The sequence below is a fragment of the Micropterus salmoides genome, unplaced genomic scaffold (genome assembly GCF_014851395.1).
Source record: "Micropterus salmoides isolate LMB-PRFRI ecotype aquatic unplaced genomic scaffold, ASM1485139v1 Ms_hic_scaffold_12, whole genome shotgun sequence".
Taxonomy (NCBI): Eukaryota; Metazoa; Chordata; class Actinopteri; order Centrarchiformes; family Centrarchidae; genus Micropterus; species Micropterus salmoides.
In genome coordinates this window covers 7,982,631-8,001,353 of record NW_024040263.1, presented here as the reverse complement: position 1 = coordinate 8,001,353, position 18,723 = coordinate 7,982,631, and the positions used below count along the sequence as shown (strand labels likewise).

At 39.9% G+C, this 18,723-nt stretch overlaps 1 protein-coding gene across 1 annotated transcript in view; it reads left to right on the top strand.

The window, feature by feature from the left end:
- Positions 1–13,115, top strand: part of LOC119898862 (hedgehog interacting protein) — a 35,098-nt gene extending 21,983 nt beyond the window's left edge. The window contains exons 9-13 of the mRNA XM_038713143.1: positions 910–1,033; positions 1,882–2,027; positions 3,267–3,348; positions 10,294–10,442; positions 10,658–13,115. Of these exons, the coding sequence (XP_038569071.1) occupies positions 910–1,033; positions 1,882–2,027; positions 3,267–3,348; positions 10,294–10,442; positions 10,658–10,854 (698 nt within the window). The 3' untranslated portion in view covers positions 10,855–13,115. The remainder of the gene's footprint in view (positions 1–909; positions 1,034–1,881; positions 2,028–3,266; positions 3,349–10,293; positions 10,443–10,657) is intronic.
- Positions 13,116–18,723: the final 5,608 nt, after the last annotated feature.

The following is an 18,723-nucleotide window of genomic DNA, read 5'->3' as shown; positions in this document are numbered from 1 at the left end:
GTCCACAAGTAAGATTTAAAGCTGTCAACAACAATAACTGTCTAGATGATTGTTTAGTATTGTTGAAAACACAGCTGAGAGGGTCTTAGTTCTTCTCACATTGAGAAAATAATCAATAACAGCAGCTGCTTGACAATGCTTAGCCTTCTTCTTTTCACAGAAAAGCAAATTACCCCTATTTGTTCCAAATTACATTGGGCCGGTTATCTTTTTTCAATGAATGTAGCTTTGGCAACTCTAATTAATCATTCAACCTCGATCTCTCACTCTAATTCAAAGGGCTGGTTCTTGTCACAAACGACCTCTCACCTGGCTAAATGCCTGATTTAGCCAGTTTACCCAAAGTGATTGCAGCTGGGAGTAAACCAAGTCTTGGATCATAATTTTTTAAAGGCAGCAAACCTCCATTCATATTTCCTTTTGCCAAAATGACATGTCATATTGCCTCAACATCACACTATTACACACACTAAAATATTAATACATTGTCTTCCATTTTTTACATATTCAAGTCTAAGTTGGCTGCCAAGGAAGAAGTCAAATATATTGTTGTCCAATTTAAATCAAGATTCACTCTTTGCTCTTTTTACTTATTGATATCAGTTCCCCTAATAGGTACCGCACAGTATATCTAATAGACAAAATTAAGTAAAAATGGTTACTCTTTTTAGTCCCACAAATAAAACTGCACTTATTATGCAGTTTTATTTGTGGGACTAAAAATTATAAATTATAATAATTCCTTTAGTAAAGTAACCACTGAAGGATACAGATGAACAATTATTGTGATTAATGCGTTATATCTCAGAGAGATGGAATAGATTGCCTCTTTGATTAAACTTTGTCTACTGGTGATGTATGCAGGCAGCGGTGCCTAAATCAGACCTTTGCCTTCTTGTCCCTCCCTAGAAAATGAGCCTTCTGTTTATGACCTGCAGTCTAGTGGAGGAGCACCACCTGTGGGGGGATTCATCTACAGGGGCTGCCAGTCTAGAAGACTTTATGGCAGTTATGTGTTTGGAGATAAAAATGGGTAAGTCTAAAAAAGGGCTGAGTATTGAAACAGTACTGATGAATTGATAAACATGTTGAAATCTTGATCGACTCCATGCATACTTGATGATGGATAGCTTTATTTTAAAGATATTGTAGTGGCTTTATTGCCATTAAAGCACACTTGATTTATGCGTAGTCAGAAACATCTTCAGTCTTATACAGATCAACATGACTCTTCCCTCTCTCACACTGAAAATCTGTCCATTGCGTTGACATGTGCCAAAGTAAACACAAAGTTCCATCCACGTGGGGAAAAACAAGTTTTAAGTTACTGTCACCACTACAGCGCGGCCCATTCAGTGTAAATGGAGATTAGACATCCTGCTCTGTGCTGTTCACACTTTTCTTTGGTTTGTAATTTATCCTACTTTGCTGATGTCAAACATTGACGCTTGAGTAAACAAAGGAAGTAAATAGCAGGGGGAAGTACACTATCAGGAGTTGGCACTGTGTTTAAAACAATGTGTGGTTAATTCTGTGCCTCATTACAATTTCAGGGCATATTGTTGTGGCTAAGTGAAGGCTCCAGGCATGATGTTTGTTTTGAAACTAAAAGCTGAGGTCTTAAATAACACCATGTGAGACATGGTGTGGAAAAGGATGATAGGTCAATGAACCATGGTACAAGAAGTTGTCCCTGTTCCAAATCTCAGCTGTAATTTGCCTAATACACTGCAAATGCAATGCATTGTATTTCTCACTTGTTACACAGTGATTTATTAATCTAAGAGATGTGCACTGTATCATCTAACAGTCTACATGAGATAAACTGACAAAGTAATGGCTGTCGTAATTGACCTACTCTGTGTGTTTTGTTTGTCTCAGTAACCTGCGGATCCTCCAGAAGTCTACATCGTCAACATCAGCAAGTGGTGAACAGTGGCTGGAGAAAGCGCTGTGTCTGGGCTCAGCTGGCTCCTGTGGTTCTATGCCTGTGGGACACATCTTGGGTTTTGGAGAGGATGAACTAGGTTAGTAGGGCTGTGATATGAAACCTACACTGTTGTGCAGATTCTCTATCTCTTCTCAGATTTTTCTTCTAGCTCTCTTTCTTTTTTCTCTCTTCCATTGTTCTTCCTCCCTATATCTGAGTAACAGCTATTTTAACTTAATTTCTGAAATTGCTTTGGGGTTTCACAACATAAACCCTTCAAGGCTTGTTGACTTCAAATGATGGAAGTCGAAACTATGGAAAAATCGTGGCTTAGTGTCGTGTTCTTGTATATGTATCAATGGTACATCTATTAACATCATGGCGTGGAATGTTCCAGATGGTTATTTAAAAGATGTTTGGATTGCTTTGCACTAACACATGGTGATGCATGAAAACCCGACTGAAAATCTGAGGAAACTACAACACAGCCAACAAGGAGAACTTAAAGGGAAACTCAGACCCCTCTCTATGGCATATTCCCAACAGGATATTAAACAGTGCATTCTTCCTTCTGGATTAATTGTCATTTCCATAGAATAGCAATGATTCTCCAAAGACCCACTTATGAGCTATGTAATGGGCCACCTACAACGCAATGTTTTGCATGGGTGGAGAGATGTGTTACTGTTTACCTGGGGGTAGCAGCATGAAGATAAGGTAGGGTGAGCTGAGGTGAGCAGACTAATATGATACAGAACGTTTTTACCAGTTGGACCCTCACTAGACATTCACAGAATTATTAGCTGTCAGCTCTGGTGTTTCTGATTTAAAATGAAGACGTGATGTGCATCACACAGCCATCAGAAGTGTTTGATCACAGTTCTTTCCAGGTCTCAGAGTTATTATTTGACAAGGTATTTAAAGATTCCTGCATTTGATCGTGATTTACAAGTGGTGCAAGAATTATGGAGGGGGTGGGCTTAGGTCCCAAAGTATGGGCCCCACAGACACATGTTTACAATTTGTCCCCTTATGGAATTTTCTTGCGGGCTTGTTCCTCATTAAATTATCTGCCTGGTTCCCAGTCATGAGTATCCAATTGTCCCATTAAACTCTTTCCTAAAGTCCTTTGGCAAGTGCAGCAATGCAGAAGCTTTAGCTATACTCATTCTCCTCATCTCCTTGCCTGCTGTCCTCTTGTGTCCGCTTGTCTCCTCTTGTCTCCTTTTGTCATTTTGGCAGAAAAGAGAATTATTGGTATATATGCTGCCTTTTAAAAGTATGTAATTTAAATAACGCTGATGGCCCATTTCATGTGACTGTTCCTCTTTTGCAGGTGAAGTCTACATACTGGCAAGCAGTAAGAGCATGGCACAGTCACACAGTGGGAAACTCTACAAGCTGGTAGACCCCAAAAGGTACAATCATGAAGCACATTTTCATTTTCTCATGTGGTGGTTAGTTTTTAATTTGGAAAGGAGCTTTCAGTGAACCTTTATTTCAACCATCATATGTTTGTAGACTGTGGTGGTATACAGTTGGGTTTCGGTTCAGTAAGTAAGTGATCCATTAGTACTTGTGCATGCCATGTAGAGTTGCATGACTCTGGAAAACTAGCCCACCATCCCTAGTTCCATGCTGGCTTTGTTTTATGATGGACTAAGATGATCCCACATGCAGTGTGTATACTACAAGATCCACCCATTAATCACATTTCACAGCAGTGACGTCTTTTCTTGCTAATTTTCCTCCTCAAGTCGTCACTACTTATACATGACCCCCTCCACACACACTTAACATATCACTATGACCAGAACTTTTGTGCCCTTCAACAAGTTGTCATATGACCAGCTGCCTTGGCCAAAACAAATGCCGAGCAGTAAGTCGAGAGTAAGCACAGCATTTTAAAATGTTAAGTATCGCTAACAGCAACACAGACTAGCTGGCCATGCTCACCTTAATAACTACGCTGCTCAGAGCACTTGACAGCAGGGTATATTCTGCTGAGAGTAAGAAAAACACAAAGGCACCTGTTGTCAAGCACACACACACACACACACACACACACACACACACACACACAAATAACTTAGTGCACATTTTATTTGTCATGATGTGGACAGAGCTCAGCAACGCTGCAGCACACACATCGGCTTTGATTTGGGTGGTTCAGTCCAGTCTATTTCCGTGAGGTCTAATGCTTAATTAATCTCAAGTTGATGTTAAACAACTGGAATGTGTGGGGAACATGCGCATGAGCGCAACTTTATAATTCAAATGTGTGTGCGTGTGGCTTTGTATCATAAAGCTTACCATATGCATCACAGTATTAGAAATTGCTTCAATAGTAATGGATCTATAAACTGTTTGTGCAAAGCCAAATACATGTGAAAAACATTTGTCACTCAAGTTGAGAAATTTTGCAGACAGGGCATGAATTCAGGATCAGGGAGGTGTAAGCATTTGTATCTGATATATTACCCTGGAGGAAAGGAAATCACTGCAAACATAAGCAGAGTTTGTAATTCAAACCAATTGCATATTAAGTTTCAAGCTCAACTTTACCGTTGTTCTTATCAGTACTTTTGCAGGAAGTTGAGAGAGTGGGATCCTGCAGGGTTAGGCCCGTCTGCTGAGATCAGTAAGTGGGTCGTGTAATGAATGCACAAGAAAAGTCCCAAATGAATAATATTTCTTTAGGCAAGGTCTGATTTGATTCAGAGAGGCAGATAAAGGAAGAGAAGCAGGCTCAGAGAGAGAGAATCTGCATGCCTCAGAATCACAATAGAAACATATCCGCAGCTGATTATCCCTGGGTGACGACAGTGCCGCCCAGGCATTAGCACAATTAATTACACCACAGATGTTTCATAGGGGCCCTGGTGGCTCTCTCTGTTTTCTGCCAAAGCCACTGGATGCATTTCTCAAAGAACAATTGTTTCCACCATCAAGTGGACTTGTTTAGTCTGTGCGGACCCTGTGGTGTTGGAGTCTCGACTCCTAATACACTCTGGCTTTGTTATTATGATCTTGTTACAGGGAGGATGGAGAGGGGGTGACAGAGGGAAGTAAATAGGGTAGCTAACGTGTCCGACCTCAGCACGTTATCAAGTCTGGTGGTCCTCCCCTTTTTTCTTTTCCATACTGCGAGGCAATCTGGACCCTAAAACCCTCACATAAAGGGGTTTGTTTTAGAGTATGGTGGTTTTTGCGGTCCAGTATAGCATCTAGCACTGTGTTTTGATCAACTGTGTGTTTGGGAACATAGAGGGGGAAAGGGGAACTGTTAGGGAGAGTGGTAAAGGCTTACAGGGAAACATCAGCCATAAAATCCCTCAGCAGTGTTTGTGTAAACATGTCCTGGCCAGATGACTTCATTTCTAGGTATTTGTTTGTCAGTTGGAGTGCCCCTCCAATAATAAATAGGCCACCATGCATTTTGAAACATGCTGAATGTGTGTGGTGTGAGGGTGTATTCGTATGTGAGTGAGATAAAGAGAGAAAGAGAGAGCGAGCAAGGCAGGGCTTGTTTGTGGTATAGCATTCGGAAAGACATTTTTCCAATCATAGTCTCTATACGGTGACCGTATACAGTTGAAATCTCTGAATCAAAATTAAGTGAACCTTTTGAGCTTAAATTTTCATCACCAAATGTCATTCCCAAAAGTTAGGAATGGGCATCCATGCACACATTTTATCTAAGGCAACAGAAGGCATGTTTGTTTGCATAGCACCTTCAACAACAAGGTAATTCAAACTACTTTACATAAGGCTTAAAAGCCCTTAAGACAAGATATAAAATAAACACAAGAAAAATAGGGTTTAACAAGAGTAAAATATGTAAATAATATCAATGTCGGATGTAAAGAATGTCAGATTAAGACAAATATAATATTAAGGTTTTATATCATTGTTGCTTATCCAACAATCTTACTTCCTATATTGGCCTTTAACACATACAGTAATTCAGGAGCTTCAGTTTGATTGTGGTTTACTCTGCACATGTACTGTAGGCAGGTATTCAAGGGCAAGTTTGGCAACTTTTCAGTCTCACTGAGTCTGCCTTTGATAACGTAATCATTTATACAATGAGAGCATTATATTTATGCCAGGAGCAAATAATGCTACGAAGATATTATCACACAGCACAAGACAGGGACTTGTTTCAGCCCTTCTGTGTATATACAATACGCTATGTCAGTCATATAGTAAAGTTACATGTTTATCATATAATAATTCAAAAGGCGCATGTACTCCATCCATGCAGGACAGAATCAGCCTTGCTCTTACAGTTGGTCGTTGGCAACACCTAATTGTAACATATAGAGCCAGGCCTCCTGCTAATTTCTGGTGTAAAATGCAATTTGCCTTTATGTTTGTTACAGCCCCTCTCCACACAGATGAAGGGTAAACATTATGAAGGACTTTTCACACGTTGAGGTTTTGTCAGTTGCAGCTGGACTGATTGAATTACAGTGAGCAGAGACATTAAAAAGACAGAGTGAACTTCAAATAGGGTCCTGGGACCTCCTTTATGAACTGCCTTAGCCATGGAAGTCACAAATCACTTGATATACAGGGGAAGGAGACTGCGGGTGCTCATTTGTGGATATATTTATCTGTATGTGTGCCTCTCTGTGTTTTGTGTGTACAGATATAAACTGTGTGGGTGGTGGGTACACGCGAACATGCACATCTGTGAGCCTGTGTGAGCATGAGGTACGCTAGCTCCCAGCACGCTGTAGAAAAAAAGCCTTTTCTTTATTTTCCTATCCCTCCTAAATCTTCCTACATCTCTGCTGTGGTCCTCCCCTTGACAAAGCTGATTGCCAGTCTCACTGAATAGCCCTGGCTCCTACAATACACAGTAAATTTCTTGCACAATTAAAATAAGGAATGAAGCTACAAAAGAAGCCCCCAAACAATGGAGTCGGATGACAAAACAGCAAAAGAGACCACACTGGGCCGTTTGATTAAGCCATTGTTAGGGCGCACAATGTACACCACTCCACAGCCCTTTTCTCACATATACCTCATGTCAATCAAACAGGCCCTGCGAGCCATCAAGCTAAACACACACATACACACACACACACACACACACACACTAACAAACATAATAATCAAACAGATCAGGAACAAATCTAAGGCAGAGCATGCACACTGCTCTGATGGCGCAGACCTGAATGGATGTCAGTGTTAAGATATGTTAATGTTCAGCTTCCCCTGATTTATGGACAGAAAGGAGGGCAGTTTTTTAGCACAAAATAAATGCACAAAACATCTAGCCTGTAGCAGCAGCTACTATGCCTTGCTCACTTCACAATCTCTTTTCATTTTAATTATGACTTTATGACATATCTGTGTTTTTGCAACCTTCTGATTTTCGTCGTCATCATCATCTCTTTCTCTGCCCATGTAACTACTTCATGTGTGAGCACTGTCGCCCTTCTCCCACTCCCTCGCTCTCACACATACACCACCCCTCCCAAAGTTGATAAATTCCCACAGTGGCTGTTGACCCAGCTGCCTTTGTCAAGTGGCGCTACCAGCAGGTGCTGTTTTCACAGCCACCCTGGCAGTCGTACAGACTGTTTAGTAGCGCTGCTGACCCCTGCCTGCTATTAACAGTGTTCGCTACAGACCCCCCAATCCTCCGGGGACTCTTACTCTTTCTCTCTCTCCCTCTCTTTCTGTTTGCTTCCCTTCTTCGCTCTTTTTTAAACTACATGCAGCCTGCAACAACAAAAGCCAGCATCGATGGAGTCTGCAGTTGGGTGCTGATGGGAGCATGGGAATCAACCCCCCTACCCCTTCTCCATCCTCCAAATTTAAAGCAACTTTAACACACACACACAGTCACAGTATTGTCGCTGCACACTGCTATCAGTCACTGTGTCTGTCAGAACATTTGCGACACATTTTTCAAACTAGAAAGTTAAACTCGCAATCAAATAAATAAAATTATCATCACTCAGCATTATAGCTACTATCATTTATCCAACTAACCGTCAGATTTTCGGCTGAAATACATATCTTCCCACACAGTCAATCCTTTATAGTAAGTAAAACAAATATAATAATATGTATCTAAGTAGTGAAGGTCAGAACAGGTGAGACTTCTCAAATCTGATCAGTTTTCCCCACAGCAGAATACTGAGAGCTTCTAAGACTGGATGCACAGTTAGCTCAACTAGATGTGTGTAATGCAGTACATTGAAAACATTGCTGATTTCTAATTTAATGTGCAAAATATTTACTCTGGTAGTGTGTCCTAAACTCCATCTAGTTTTGTTTTCTACTGCTGATTAACCATTTGCTCTCCAACCATGATTGAGGACTGTTCCCCCATGGACTACACATTATACAGTCACACACGCTGACCTCACTACTCTCTCATACCAGCATCAGTTCGTAGGAGTCCTGTTACCATGCTTGTGTGTAAAAGTGTGTGAGTGAATGTCCAGCAAATTGTGCTAATTAGTTTTTGTTACCCCTAGTACAGTTTTCACATCTATATTACACATCTATGTTTCTCCCACTCTCTCTTTCACAAATGCACACACAGACAAATGTGTGTGTGGGCCAGTGAGCAACAGGCGCCAACAGACGCTTCACATTTGCACTCGCTGTATTATTTCCAGATTTGTAGAGCGTGATATGAAATAATTCTGATTCAGCCCATTTGCTGATGTGCGTGTCTGGATGTTTGTCTTAATATGGAATGATCACAATATGTGTCTTTGGTGTTCAGGCTTAACACATATGGTGTGGAGATGTTTGTGTTTGTGTGTGTCTGCATTTTCCAATTCATGTTTATATCTGCGGGAGCCCTGTGTTAACCCATTGAGTAGTTTTGATCTTCGAGTAGGGAGAATTTAAGAAAAACATCAGTCAAAACAATAAAAGCGCCACACTTGACATATAACTATATAACTTGTCATTAGATGGTACATTGACTATTGAATTGCTATAAATTGACGATACCCAGAAAAGCTGCCAATACATTAATGACATGGCAAAAAATCATCATAGATATATACATACATTTTTATTAACCATCTACAGTGAATTCTGAAATCATCAACACAACACATGATTGCAGATTTGTTAATGCTTCTTTTTGTATTTAAAAATAGCTTTACAGTGCTAGCACGGTACATCAAAATGAAGTGTTAGATATTTACAAAGAACATGCTTCATATAGTACTGCCACAAATCATTGTTGCTGTGTACCTGAGTCAATATTACTTTTGCCCAGTCCCTGCTTTTTGTTAGTGTCAGGAGAATATTAAGTTAGTTATGAATGGATTTTGCACAAAACTTTGTGGAAACTGTGATCTGGCAAATAAGAACTGATGTGTGTTGATGGGTGTGACTGCTCGCTGAAAGGCTCAAACGTCTAAACAGACTCATTTAACGTAGTGTGCCTAAAAGCAGACACGAGAAGAAGGAAACCATCCATTACTAGCCCAATCAAACAACCTGTGCACACAGGAAGAGTCATGTCTGTTTTGGACATAACAACCCTGCCAATATCTCCACTTGGCACTGCAGCTGAGCACAGAACAAATACAGAGCTGATTAGCAGTGCAGTATAACTGGCCAAAATTCTGAAATGTTGGTAGAATTTAAACATGTCTCTGGCTGTTTCACTGAGTTCTTGCACAAGTCTCACAGTATAACTACACACCTTTACACCGCACTTTGCTTGCGTTTAATAAGTCAATGGGACCCTTTTTACATAAAAATAATTATTTCCAGTACATCCATACGTTATTATTGGATATATCTGTTGCCTTACTTAAGATCCCCCCCAAAAGGAGACTGAGTTGAATGTCCATGGGTTCTTTAATGATTCGAAATTGTAAGTGGCGTGAAAGCTGAACATTTAACCTAATTTAAAATAATGAGGGAATGACTTATGCGACCACATAATTGTTTTTGTCTTTGCTCCCTATTAGACGACCAGAATGATAACAAAATTATTTGGGGTCCCAATTACTGGAGTTGGGAATTATTGAATTAACTGACAAGTTTAAATATTTTTAGGATTCTGTTGCTATGATATCTCCACAATTCTGTATGTGACCGCCAATATGTTAACACGTTGATGAAACTGTCATATAGTGTCCTAAAACCAATATTTTTAAATTATGTTCCCTAAATAGCTTCAATTGTGAGATTGCTATTGTGTCATTCTAGGTAGTTTAATGACCTCATAATTGTGTGGCTTTATAGAAAGACATTAAGCGAAAATATTAAATGAATGCCTAGCCCTACACTCTGTAATTCGTTGCATGCCCATGTGATGCTTGTGTCCATCACATATTGACTTTCCCTCCTTCTAACAACTGTTGCAGGCCTCATGCCCCTAAGGAGTGCCAGCGTCAGGTAGAGCCTCCAGAGCTGCTGATGACAGCTTGTTCCAGACACTGTAAGAACGGTCACTGCACTCCTACTGGCAAGTGCTGCTGCAGCCCCGGTTGGGAGGGACCCTTCTGCCGAGTTGGTGAGTGCCTTTTAGTAGATTTGCATCTGTTGCTTTCAGAGTAGAGCATCATCTGGACAGACATCTATGTGTTGCTTCTTCCCCGATGTAAATGAGGTTTAGAAATACATACGCACAGTACACTTGCCTAAATATGTTTTATGAATCATCAAAAATCTTTGCCTACCCAACTTTTGACCATTCCCTTTTCTTCCCTTGTCTCTTTGTGCCCAAAGCCAAATGTGAACCAGCCTGCCGCAACGGAGGCGTGTGTATGGAGCCCAACAAGTGCCTGTGTAAGAGCGGCTACTCTGGGGCCCAGTGTGAGAAGAGTGAGCGGGGTATGCCCAATGACCAGGAGAAAGTTGGCATACTGGACCACATCATTGACATGACTTCGTACCTCCTAGACCTGACCAGCTATATCGTATAGTTGTGCGCAGAGGGGGGCTGCTCCTCGATGTCATCCTCACGTTGACACAAATCTACCTACCACCACCAGCAGACTCTAATGAGGTGTCCTTAATATGGCCTCTTAATGTCCCTCACACCCAGACAGACACGTACACACACACACACACACACACACACACACACACACACACAGGATCCCAATCAGACTGCTTTTCATCCTCATCACCGAACTCTTCCTCTTTTGCCTATAAGCTACTTGCTCTTGAGCACCAGGCCTGGCATCCAAGCCGTGTTCACTTTTCAGAGAGACCTGCAGACAGCAGCGACATGATTGACAAGCATGGCCAAGGTATGGAAGTTCCACTAAGACATTTCCTCTGTCGTTCAGAAAACGCTCGCACACAGATGACTCCACAGGAACAGGAACTCCACAGGAACAGACCATTTTAACTCAAGACTGTGGATCTTTTCAGGGGCTATCTGTCGCCTTATGTAAGCCCCCCCCCCCCAAAAAAAGACAACACAAAATGGAGTTTGAGGCTTTTCAGCGGAGACAGTTGATTGTTCAGGGTTTCTTTAAGGATTTTAAATTGTGGCGTGACTCAAGATCCAGCTTGTGCTCACGGTCCATTCAAAACCCCAAAAGTCTACCCAGTCTATATACGTAGACTTTGAAGGAATACTCTGCACCTCTTCCTCAGTTATAAAAAGCTGAGAGGTCAGTAAGAGTCTTGGGTCACATAGAGTCTGCAGTGCTTTATGCTATACTATCCTAAAGGCACTAATACAAGAGAGACAAAACATGGTGTCTCACTTATGATGTTGTATTTAGTTTGTGGGCACATTGTCATTTAAAGCTATATCAGTATACATTATGTATACTTTGTTTTGCAATACTCACTTGCTATCAATGTACAGAATGGATCTACAACAGAGGACTGTTACCTACACAGAAATAGGAACAACCGAGTGAGAACATTTTGTCAAAGCCAGTTTCACACAATCTGAACGGAGTTATTGGCTCCCATGCACTGTATTCATATTTTTTGTTTCATTCACTTTATTATTCAAAATGAATTTGTCATTAAGCGCATTGAAAGTAGTTTCACATTCACACATACACATCATACTATCACAGTTATGGCTCAACAAACTTCTTTCATTGTGTCACACACTGAAACTGAACCTGAACTCAAAACTATAAAGGGAAGAGATACGCGGTTATGTATATTTCCAATAGAGCTTACCTAAGTACTACTTAGCATTGCAAAAAAAACTATAGCATTACTATTGTTATCATAGAGGAGGGTTTATTTTTTTAAGCGTAATAATATATGGGAGAGAATGGTGTTTATAGAAAGCAGTTTTACACTAAGCTTGTCAGTTCATGTCATTTCATGTTATTGTACTTATACATATGCAGCTTTTTCCTATGTTACGAAAGACACATGAGGCGTGTGCAAGTAATGCATGTCTGTGCCTGCATAGAGTAATTTGGGTCCATCTAATTCTTTTCCCTGACATGTGCTTTCATTACTACTGTCAGAAATGTTCACAGTCTTATCTGTGGAGAGCAGATTTAAGATTAACCCAAGGATAATTAATGGAGATAAGTTTGAACGTTACACTTTAATGAGCATCTGACTCCTACACGTAGTCCAAAAAAATAGTTAAACATAGACTGGGATTGTCTGGAGCCACATTAGTGTGTGTCTTTTCAAATGCCAGACTGAAGTTCATACAGATGCAGAACACATACATGCATTCCCATATTCTCTTAAACTAATAACTTATCTTATTAAGAACTTCACATTTGATCTTCTTCCATTTAAATTCCATAAGATGAGTTGTGAAGGTAAACAGTTGCAGTTTTGCTGTCTTCCCAACATTTACTTTGAAAAAAAGTTTCCAAGTATCATGGTTAATTGAAGTTCAGTGTCTGTGTTTGTTCTTCATCTCCCGCCTGGCTTGTGTTTGCTGAAATAAATCAACTATACCTGGTCAAAATGGAATTCATGCTGTAAAATGGAAAAAAAAATGTTAGCACTTAATGTGAAAGTTGCATTGTAGCTGCTGAGACGGCGTGGTGTGAATAGAATAACCATTTTCATTATTTAAGTAGTTACACAAATAAAATGATTATTTAAGTTCTCTATGTTGTTTTTACCATTGTACTGTATGTGACATTTTTTATTCCTGTATTGTAAATAAAACTAGGGATAACTTTGTTTCTCTACAGAAATATCAATATGTCTATTAAAATTTATAGCATGTCTGAAATATTTGTCCTGTCTTTGATATTCAGTAATGTATGGTAAACCTTTTATATTTCCTAATTTTATAATATGTTATTTAGAACTGCTCTAATTATTGAAAATGTAGAGCTTTGCTCGGAAAAAAGCAATTAATTATGTATTCATTATTCATGTATCATTGCAAACTACTATCTAATACTACTATCTACTAATAGACTCTCCAGGTTACACTAACAGTCATTGTAATTGGTAGTGTACCATTTCCACAATGATTAATACAAAACTTCATAGCTGCAAATTATTAACAAAACAAAACCACTTTTACATAATTATGCTTATTAATTATGGGGCTACAGCCAAGAGACGTTTAGCTTAAAGAGTCAAGCACTATTCTGGATCTGTCCAAAGTCCAAAAATAAATTAATAAAAATCTTCCTACAGAGTCTTCTAAAAGTCACTAATTAACATGTTATACCTTGTTTGTTTACATCAATTTTGTCAGATCTTGTCATCGCTGTCAGTGATGTCACAGTCGGTGCTCCCAGACGAGAAATATTTCAGCACGTAAAAATGATTTGTACGGAAGCCCTAAGTGGCCGTCAATTAAATTTTTTTTTCTTACTCCGTTTTCCTGCAATAACGGGATAATTTTCTCGCTTAGGGATTCCATAGATTTGTACGAATTATACACACACACACACACACACACACACACACACACACACACACACACACATATATAAACAGAAAAAGTACAGAAACAGAAAAACTTGCAATCTAAGATAAACCCATAAAAACAAAATGGGTTGCCTACAATTTTAGTCATACATAATCTGTCATTATGCAAGGGAAATTTTTTACAACATTTAGAATTAATGTATAAGAACCCTGCCATGGTCCCATACTGGGAAGCGTTTCACTTCTGATAAGTCAGCTACAACATTTCCACTGATGATTTGTCCTTCATCCAGGTAAATAGAGTAAAGAGAAGGATGTGAAATAAGGGCCAATGTGGCTAGAGACCCAGGGTTTTCCCTTTACTCCTGCTTGAATGGAAACGCTGCCTGCAGAGTTGACAGTGAGGGTCGAGATGGCTGCTGTCGTTATGCGGCATCACAGCATCGCTCAAACTTCTGCCTGAATATTCCTAATTTGAAGTGGAAATTCTCCACTTGGTTTTTCGGAAGTACGTCGTTCATGCGTGGAGGCACACATGCAAGAGCCGCCACTGATGGCAATATTAATTTCCTTCTCAAAATACCAATGAGGCTTTGTGCTGTATAATGATAGTGAGTGGAGACCACCCACCTCACTCTGGTCGCAGTCACACATACACACAAGTGCACACACTGCCATATTTAGTGTAATGCAATACTAAGTTGTCTGTGCACTGCTCAGATCCAATCAAAATTGCATAAAGTGGAACTGTCCAATAGTGTTGCAAGGTCCAGCGTATATTTGAGTTTATACACTATCTGTGGCATGAATCATTACTTTTCATTTGGAACAGTTTTCTTTTTCCTTCCCAAAGGGCCCTTGTCTGGCTATCTTTCCCAAACAGTGTAACCCAGTACTTTGAATAAACATGAGGAGCCTGTATACCAAATATTTGTAGGACTGAGATGGCTGGAAGTGCATGCTATAACATTGTATACATGAGTGAGTGAGTCAGCACAAGCAATACTTATAGGGTAACAGGAGGAGGCAGGGGAAAAAATGGACAAAACAATAGCCATGTGATTAAAAAGACACACGTCATACTTTTTGTCCTTATCCAGACGAATGTGAACAATTTATTATGCTGTATTTACTTATGTCTCCTCTTATGGGACTGTCACTGTGCCGTAGATCAAGCACAGAAATAACTCTGGCGGGCAATCAGTCTCATGCAAACTATCATACAAATTATTATGTAGGCTATTTTTTCTATGCATACAGGTATAGATCTGCTCTGTTGATATATGAGTCTTAAACTACTCAAATATAATGGATGCATAATGATCCCTAGTAATCACTCATTGCATAGGAAAACTGCAATCGCAAGTAGTACAATACAATAGGTCATCTGACAGTTTGCTTTCGCAATTACCTTGGAGAGTACAATCTTATCATTATCAATAGGAAAATAAGATCCAGACTGTAAAAAGATGATTATCTTTAATGACTCATTTCTTACTTCAAACTTTGTCCTAAAATCCTACTCAGCTTCTCCAGCTGTCTCTACAGATTTTAACATAACCATAATGGTTGGTCCTTTGATTTTAATCATTCTGCAAAATTGTGAGGTCTTTGTGTTGCCAATCTTTTTTAGAGTTTTACATTTTCACTACACCTTGCTGAGTCATAGATAGTTCTATGCCAGTATGGGACTGTCGTGAAAAATGAACTATTTGTGCAGAAGAGGACTGTTCACCAGTATTCTCTTAAAATAATCATTAAGTGAATATTTAGGTGCCCTTGTGACTGTGAGGCGTATGAGTACTAACAAACTATAGTGTGTGCGTGTAGAGGTACAGTTTGGTGACTTACGCAGTGGAAAAAACATAATCTACCCAGCCATACATGGAAATTTAAAAAGTCTGTGTGAAATATGTGTTTTAATTGCTTAATAGCCTTTTCTGTTCTGGCTAGTCCCTTTAATGAAGCTGGTAGAACTAAATTGTTTTAAACTTAGATCACCTTGTTTTACTACCCAAACAAAGTCTATTTTCCTAATGTCTTTGTCTGGCACTGCTCCTTTATCAAAACCACATTATAATCCATTATTGCAACTGCTGACATGATTTTTCTGATACCGCCCTTGTCCACCCATGACATTTTTCTGGAAACGTCTCCCTGTACTCACTATTATTGTGACATCTCTTCAAGTCTTGTTTGACTGCACCATGAATAACTGTTTCCACTGTGATCTAACTGTACATTACCACTACACCACCATACCACGAAACAATGGAAATCACTGTTATATGTGAGTTGTACACTTTGAGTTTGATGTCATGTGTTAACAGATGAAGTCATGATGTCTTGTCGGGGAAGGATCCTCACAGGGGAGCGGCTTTGATTAATGTTGCGCATTAACATCTGTGTTTGTCCAAACTGGCACTGGTGATTTTGAATATAAGTTGTGGCCCGTCCGGGTTCCAACATATTGATTTATGTGAGAAAATTGCATCATGGCTGTGTAAACTTTTGTGGTGGTTGTTTCAGTGAGTCTGTACCTGTATTTTCTTTTCTGTGTGTGCATGTGTACATCTGTGTGCATGTCAATACCCCGGTTGTATATCTGTTTTTTTCACACCACTAATTGCGTAGTGTATTCTGTGACTTCATGTGTTTACTCTGGGCTGGCTCAGTGAGTACTACTGCTGAAACGCACGACTGAAGCAGCTGAAATTTCATATTCCCTTGCCCCGATCACTTACAAATGAAGACACACTTTCCGACCAGCCTGCTGCTGCTGCTGCCGCTGCCTTTTCCTTATGCCTCACTTAACTCACACTTATCACATAACAAAACAAACCTCACTCACCGACCACCTTGGAGGAGGTTTGGGTGGTTTTATGCAAGGCTGATGATTTTGTCAACTTTTGTTATTAGCTAAGAGATTTGTTTTGCCGTCTTCACACCTCCACTATCTCATACTGTATTTCACACCCCTTCAGTTCATCTTAATACCTCAGCCATTTACACCAATTTCCCTCTTTCCTCTTTTCTTCTTTCTACCGTCATCTTACCAGCCACTCTTCATTCCATCACTCCCCCTCTCCCCTTCCTTCTCCTTCCTCTCTCTCTGCTCCTGAATTCAGAGCTTGTTTACTCTCCCGGACCACAGCACTGACTCGCATCCATGAAATGATGCAATTAAGGTTCCCACTGGGGCTCAATCTGTCATGTTAACACATGCTAAACCCCCGCAGAGGACTGAGAGCAGCACTGAGTGTTGGGCGACAGGTAAGACTGACGGGGGTGAGAGGTGGTAGTTAAAAATGAGGGGAGTGCGATGTCTTGTACTGCAGAAGAACCAAAATGCAACCATGATAAATGATTCCACACCACACTAAAGGGAGAGGATTCTGATTAAAAACATCAGTTGTCTGTGTGAATATGTGTGTGTATGTGGTAAGTCAGTTTCTGAATGCTCGCTTGTCATCCCAAAACTCTCTTCCTATTTATTATTACTTGTATTTGTATTTGGATATGGCTTTTGTCAGGAGATGCTACTTTAAAGAAGTGTTTAAAGAGTTCATCATTTATTTGATTTAATGTGCACACTCGGAAAAGTTTAAGACAGACTGATATTTATCTGTGGAGTAGTTCTGCAGCCACCCTATAAATTAATCTAATTGATGGGGTCAAGGCTAAAGTCTTTTTAATATTATTATCAAAGTAAAGCAATGTTTTTGAAAGTTCTTCCTTCATGCTCCCCTTTGGATGCAAAAAACATTCAATCCTCTCCCTGTGTAAACTGATAACATTTTATCAACCATTAACATTAGAGCGTAGCGAAAAAACAGTCATTACTGTAACAATATAACATAATCTAGAACATGAACTTTCTTTTAAAATGTATTTCCCATGAGTTACTGCTGTGGAAATGACACATTCTAAACACTGACCAAACTGTTAGTAGACACAAAAGATTCAAAGCTCTCCCGCTGCATTGACAGTGAACTCCGGCTTCTCCATATTTTGGATTTCATTGATGAGTTTACACAGTGAGCATCGCCTGTTTTCCTTTTCTTCACTGTCAAAATGTGTTCATCTTGTACTTAATATGTAGTTTTGCTTTCTGAACAAACCTTGCTCACCTAATTATTTATATCCTTGCTAGCCACAAAGCACTCCTATTTGTTTATTTTGACCAAACAAATCACTTTGCCGGGGGGTCTATGAGAGCCACTGACAAAGTATTGGTGTTCACTTGTGGCGTCATTCCAGACTGAGTGGGAAAAATGTTACAACAAATGTGTATATGAGTGAAACATGCTACTGTGTGTGTGTGTACAGTAGCATTAAGGTGCTCAAAGTGCATGTGTAACTTCGGGTTTATCACACATTTCTGTGTGTGTGTGTGTGTGCATTTGATCTATAATAAATGTGCGTGTGGCTGTCAAAGACAACACATCGCTCTTTGTCTGCTTCCCCTCTCTGTGATCCTCAGCCGGGCTAGGTAAACAACTGATGTCGGCTGGAATGGACCACCTAGGTATAAGTTTCCATGTGGGGGTATCCCCTCAAAGCAAAGCGAGTAAATTTTCCAAAACACATTAAAAAGAGTTATGCAAATGGTTTACGGCAGCGCTCGTGTGGCTGTATTGTTATATTAATCTGTATACACTGTGGCTCATCTTGGCAGGACCCTTTGTTTGCCTTCACTCTTAATCTGCAGGGCTCATCTCAAGCTTACATCATTCAGAGTCAACAGAGGAACATCCGCCGTCAGCTTTACTGCTAACACAAGAGCTAACACTGGGGTCAAATAGTGTGCATATGTGTTTGTACGTGTCAACCAAAGAAACCAAGCAAAACCAAAAAAGGTCGGCAAGTCTCTAAGTGTCCACTGATGCCCCCAGGCACCTGACCACTGCAGCAGAGCAAACTAGTCCTATTCTGTATATTTCATTTACAAGAGA